Source organism: Leptosomus discolor, chromosome 9, assembly GCF_034619465.1.
Source record: "Leptosomus discolor isolate bLepDis1 chromosome 9, bLepDis1.hap2, whole genome shotgun sequence".
Lineage (NCBI taxonomy): Eukaryota > Metazoa > Chordata > Aves > Leptosomiformes > Leptosomidae > Leptosomus > Leptosomus discolor.
The window spans coordinates 26,054,752-26,060,751 of record NC_141399.1 but is presented as its reverse complement, the minus strand read 5'-3'; the positions used below and the strand labels follow the sequence as shown (position 1 = coordinate 26,060,751).

Sequence of the window (6,000 nt, the reverse complement as noted above, 5' to 3'; positions counted from 1 at the left end):
GCAGCACCCGGACTCTCATGCACTGAATGCTTCAGACATGGTATAGATATAATTTTTTTTCTTTCTTTTTATAAAGAGACTAAAGTAAGAGTCAACAACTATGAACACAAAAGTTTAAAAGGGCAGTGGTGGGAGCAGTGGGGTCTGCCCCAGGGCCAGCGGGATGGCGTGCTGGAAAGAGGCGACAGCGTGTGCCCGAAGGAGGCAGGCGGCGGGCCGGAGTCCTGCCCGGAATTCACAAAAATAAAAATGTTACAAAAAAATTAAAATAATTATAATAATAATAATAGTAGTAGTAGTAAATCGGGTTCGCCAGCTTCCTCCCTGCACAGTTGTCTGCATCTTGGCACCTAGGCAAAGCATCCTCCTCCTCCCCCCGCGGCTGCTCGCTCCTCCTCGGATCGAGGCTCTTTGCCACGGCCCCGGTGTCAGTCCAGGCTCCGGGATCCAAGTGGCGGCCGATGCGGCGCCAGGCGCATGGGCACTTCACGCAAGGATGTAGTAGGGGTGACGTAGGGAAATCCCAAAAACGAAAAGGGGATGTGAAGTCTCCGGGTTTGCCAGTGGTGTCTGAGCAAGCACGGAAAGGCACGGCGCCTGCCCCCTGGGCCAGCCGCAGTCTGGAGAAGAAGAGGAGGATGCTGAAGGCTCACCCTCGAGTCTCGGGATTACAAAAGCTGAGAACTACAAAACTAAATACAAAGGGGAGAAATCAGCGCGCGAGCAAGCCATCTGCTCTCCGGCACTGGACCCTGGCGCTCCCCGCGCTATGCCATGGGGTTCATTTCGCTTCCTCCCTCCCGGCGCCAGACCGCCCGTGGGGAGACCCAGGGGGCAGCTGCCCCCCGTGCTCAGCGCTCCCGTGCTCCTGCATCGGTGGCTTTGCCCAAGCTGCTCCTCACACCTTGTAGTAAATGTTGGCTGGGCTCTGGGGGGGCATCTCCTGGACAATGTAGACAGGGTGCCCGTAGTCCCCGCTCACCTTCTCATAGTGCGGGCAGTAGTTGTTCTCTGTAGTCCGTAAGGGGATGATGATGTCGCTGGGCTCAGAGCCTGCATTGCCGCTGCATTTTGGGCTGGCCAAGGTGCTGAGGGACAAGGCTGCGGCTCGCTGCTGCGTGTGCTTCCGGTGCCGCTTGCGGATCTTGATCAGGAGGACGACAAGAAAGATGATGATGAGGATGAAGATGACGCAGCCGGCGCCAATCGCCGCAAAGACGGCCACCTTGGAGCTCAAGAAGCTGTCGCTGGGACCTTGGGTCTCCTGACCATCCTGGTTGACGGAGCCTGCAAGGCAAGGGGAGAGGGGTGTCAGAGCCTGGCAGGTAGCCTGCACTCCACCTCTGCGAGGGGCTCTGCACAGCTGGTTCCATGCTCTATCCACATATGGATCGTGCCCTGTGGGGTAGATGAGCCCCCCATCATAGCAGGAGCCCTCAGCATCTGCAGAGGAGGGATCACGTGCCCTCTCGCCCACCCCGCATCACCCCCCCTTTCCATCTGCTGGCTGATGAAGCAGTGAGCTGCTCGTGTCCGGGTGACGCCCAGTCCGGACCCTGGGAGCCTTCGCTCTCTGCGACAGACCTGGATGCTCTGGTGAAAGTGGGCTCTGATACCTGGAGCCCTGTGATATCCAGTTAGTGACCCTGACCCCCAGGCTGGGGCAGCCCCAGCCCCCTGAGGGGAGAGTGCTTGGATAGATGTACCGGGTGAGAAGAAAGAGCAACTCTTCCCTACTTCATCTGATTTCACTTTTCTCTCAGCAGGGTCAGGAACTCAGGAAACCACCTTCAAAGGGCTTTCACACTGGTTCAGCTCAAAAACCCAAGGACCTCACCTCCTCCAAGCCCTCTCATGTACTGTGAGGAACAGATGGGCAGCAAGGAGGAGGAGGAGAAGGAGAGTGCTGAAACAGCACTTCTGGGCAATGCTCCTGCCAGGACATACCGGAGCCGGGAAAACAAACCCGAGCTGCTCCATACCACAGCCTGGCTGCCTGAGCCATGAACAGTCCCCAACCAGAAAGCGCAGGGCTGGGGTGAGCAGCAGGGATGGCAAAGACGGGCACAACGCTTATGGGAAACCCATCTGTATCCTTGCTCCAGAGCACCCAGTATCCCCAGGATCCATGCACCAAGCCCAGCTCGGAGCTGCTCTGCCAGGAGCAGCTGCCTGCCAAACTCCAGCCCGCTGACAGGCAGAGCCCCCATCCCTCTCCCAAGATGTCCTCAACAAAACCCACCTGGTTTGCCGGGCTCCTCGACCGCGGGGCCCTTGCTGCGCGGGCTCTGTGTGACAATTTTCATGGTGTTGTCTGACTCTTTGCTCGGCCGACTCGTCGTCAGCTGCTCTGGGACCACTGCATTCGGATCTGGGGAGGAGAGGGAAGGGATGGATGAGAAACTTCGATTCATCCTGGACAGCAGCAGCTCACTTCCCAGCAACTACCCCCAAAATCCCAGCCAGCCACTCCCCACAGGGCTGACACACAGATACACACGAGCAATGACAGATGCCAAAAGCAACAGAGCAAGGCTGAGCTGCTTCAGGGCTTGCGGGAAGTAGCTTCCCCCCCCCAATCCCCCCCTTGCTTTTATGTTTTCTGAGCTCCCATGTGTGGGTTGGGGCAAGTTTCTTGCACGGGCAGCAGGAGGAAGGGGAAGGGAGCCTGCCAAGGCTGCAGCACTGCTTCTTCTGTTTATTATAAATATTGGCCCCAAAGTGCAAACACAATAATGAAAAGCAGTCACCAGGAACTGTGCATCTGAGTCGGGGGCCGAAACGAGCCCAGGGCATTGCTGGGGCTGAGAGCACCACCATCAGCAACGTCCTTTGTGTCCCGCTGCCACCGCCAGCATGCGTTGTCCCCACAGCACAGTGGCCACCGTCACTGAGAGCTGCCAGGACCACGCTGAGCCCAAGTGCTAATGCCTGCCCAGCTCAAACCCCACCTTGGGTGTCAGGCAAGTCATGGGGGTACTGTCTGTGCCAACCTCCCGCACTGACCTAGCTTCCCACCAGGGCACCAACCATGAGGTAACACAAAACAATTGCTCCATTTTAATCCCAATGCACCAAACACGTGCAAGTGTTGGCAAAAGAAAAAAGAGAGAATAAAAAAGATCCTAAAAATGAAATTCTAAAACTAACCCAGGAGGCCTCTGGGACCAGCTGACCTGGCCTCAGTTTCCCCAGAATGCAGAAACCCCCACCATGGTAGGACACAGACCCAGGTTCAGGGGCCGTTTTGCTGGGTAAAGGCGTTTTGGTGACAGAAGACCCCAGGGCGCAGAAGGACTCACCCTGCCCCACTTTCATGACAATCTTCATGGAGCGCGTCTGGCAGACCCCTCCTTCCCGGTTCTCTAGGCCATCCAGCGTCCCGTTGGAAGTGGCTGCAAGCAAAGAGAGGGAGCGTTAAGCAGCTGGGAGCTGGAAGGGCATCGTTGTCCCCAGGCACCACGAGGGACCCAGCAGAAGCTCGGCACCTCCCGAGGTGGGGGCTCACTCCTGACACCCCCTCTGCCCCCAGCTGCGGCCACTTCTTCATGCACCAGTCCAGAGCCTACCGCAAGGCTTTAATACAAGGAGTTCTCATTTTCTGCACCTTCCAAAGACATTTGCAGGGGTGAGGATGTGATCCCTCCGGCTTCCCCTCGCTGCCACATCCACACAAGAGAGCCATTCTCTGCGCCTGCACCCTCCTCCCCCTTTAATTCCTGGATAATTTCCTTTGCTCCTTGGTGTATAATAGCGACACATGCATATGCACAGTTTAAATTATACATATATAATTACACACTGTGCCTCAGTAAAGAATGTAAACTCAGAGCCCCAATGGGGTTGAGTGGCTTTAATTGCAGGGCAGAAGTCAGTTAAATTCACATTAACTTTTTGCTTTAGCCGGCACAGATTTCCAAGCCTTTCAATCCTGCGGGAGCGCAGGGAGCCGCACGTCTCTCACTGCCACCATGCAGGAAACCCCACCGCCACACACCAGGCAGCTTTCTGCCATGGTGGGGACAGGTCGGGGCAGGGGGGGATACAATGGGAAAAAAACTCCAAACCAGAGGATTACAGAATTAAGTACCCGAAAGGCAGATTCTGATAAACATACTCAAAAAAATGGCTTCTGACCCCAAAAGGGCCTTGGTGGATGCTCTGCTGAGCAGACAGGTGATGTGCTGGGTGCAGGGCAGCTTTGGCATGCAGCCGGCTCTCTCCAGTGACCAGAGACAGTTACCAGCACCTCCATCCATCATGGCAAACGCAAATCATCCCGGTGCTCCACCAAATCCAAGCACAGGGATTTATTCACCCAGGGAAGCAACAAAACCTGGGAGGAGCATGGCGACGGCATACTGCCTGAGCGGGGCTCAGGAAAGGCGATGCAATGGAGAATCACGGAGCTACAGGGATAATTTTCCAGAGACAAGGCAATGAAGCAAAGCAGGATTTGGCTAGCACAGTGCAGCCAACACCTACCCCGAGCCTCAACGCCAAAACTCAGCCCCAGGGTTTCAGGTTGCCTGCGCAGCCCAGTTCCTGCCTCCACCCTGCAAAAACTCAGGTTTGGGGAGGGCAGGTGACTGAATCCATCATCAGACCCTGCTGGGTGTCAGTGAGGAGATGATGGGAAGAGGCTGGGTTACGGAGCAAAGTCTGTCTTTTCCTTCTGCACTCCTGTTCCCGCAGCAGGATCCTTGTGTGCCTTGATGAGGACTTGATGCTGGGTTATGCTGGAAAGCGAGCCTGGATCACACTGGGATGCAGGCCCAAAGTCCATCAGCTCTGGCCAAACACCTCTGTGTAATCAAGGCTTTTGTGTGAAACACCAGCAAATGTTCTACTAATCAGAAAGTCACTGGGCCGTTTGCTGAGTTATCGTCTCTCCTGCGGCAGGATTTTGCCTGCTAGCAGCTCCCTGGATGGAGATATACATCCAGTATTGGGGATTCGCTGGTGGGCATTTTGGCAGAAGCACTATCAGCACAAATCCTGATGCAAACCCCTAGGAAAGTGGAGAAACGGCCCCCTGTAGCCTGCACAATCTCTTCAAACATGAACCAGAGTCAGGGGCCAGAGCTCAAACTCCCCATGAAAACATCTCAGGTAGCCAACTCCAGAAGAAGGCACAGCAGCCCAGTTCTCCCAGGCCAGAAGCACTGGTTTCGGGATGAAATAAGCCGATAGGTCCCAGCTCATGGCCCTGAAGCAACTCCATGAACAGCATCACAGCTTCCCAGCACCATGCCACAGGTTGCTCCATCTTAAACAGCCTTCACCCATTCATGGTGCAACACAGCAGAGCAGAGGAAAACAGAGCAGTCTGTAAAAACCAGCCTCTGTAAGGTCTTATTTATAAGGTAATAACTTAATTATACCAAAACGATCTACAGAGTAAGTATGGCTCGAGTGTGAGGAACCAGGAGATCCTGGAAAGGCAGAGCACACAGCAGTAACAGGAGACAGCAGTTCCTCCAAAATAACTATGGAGACGTTGCACTCGAGTAAGACAAAAACATTAAAAGTCCAAAGAGGATAGTGGAATGGCAGCAGGAGCCGCAGGGACGCAGCTGAGCATCCTTCCTCCGGTGCCGCACACAGGACTTTGTTCAAGAAGCCTCTTCTTGTTCTGATCATAATGATGAGGGGAGAAAGTAGCTTTGAAAGGGAACTGCATGAAAAAAATGAAGCAGCTACTTGAGGGAATACAAAAAGGGGCAGTTAAAAGGGTAAAACTCTTGAAAAAACCATGGCGATGGTCTCCGGTGCATCCTCTTGAAACAAAGACACACGCTGCCATGCTCTGTATAGATCCAAAATGGGCCAAAGCAAAGCAAAGCAAGATACTCCACACAGTCAGTCAGGCTTTCAAAACATCAAAACCCCATCCAAATGGCTAAAAGAGAGAGTATAACTTCTGGAGGATTTTATATAAACACGTAGGACAGACTGACGTGTTGCTGAGAAGCAGATCCAGAGGTGGGCAGGGGGCTA

At 54.4% G+C, this 6,000-nt stretch overlaps 1 protein-coding gene across 1 annotated transcript in view; it reads right to left on the bottom strand.

Annotated features, from left to right (window-relative positions):
* Nucleotides 1-890: 890 nt before the first annotated feature.
* Nucleotides 891-6,000, bottom strand: part of EFNB1 (ephrin B1) — a 49,794-nt gene continuing 44,684 nt past the window's right edge. Inside the window, exons 3-5 of the mRNA XM_086470262.1 lie at nucleotides 3,303-3,395; nucleotides 2,243-2,371; nucleotides 891-1,287 (exon numbers count right to left, since the gene is read on the bottom strand). Of these exons, the coding sequence (XP_086326388.1) occupies nucleotides 899-1,287; nucleotides 2,243-2,371; nucleotides 3,303-3,395 (611 nt within the window). The 3' untranslated portion in view covers nucleotides 891-898. The remainder of the gene's footprint in view (nucleotides 1,288-2,242; nucleotides 2,372-3,302; nucleotides 3,396-6,000) is intronic.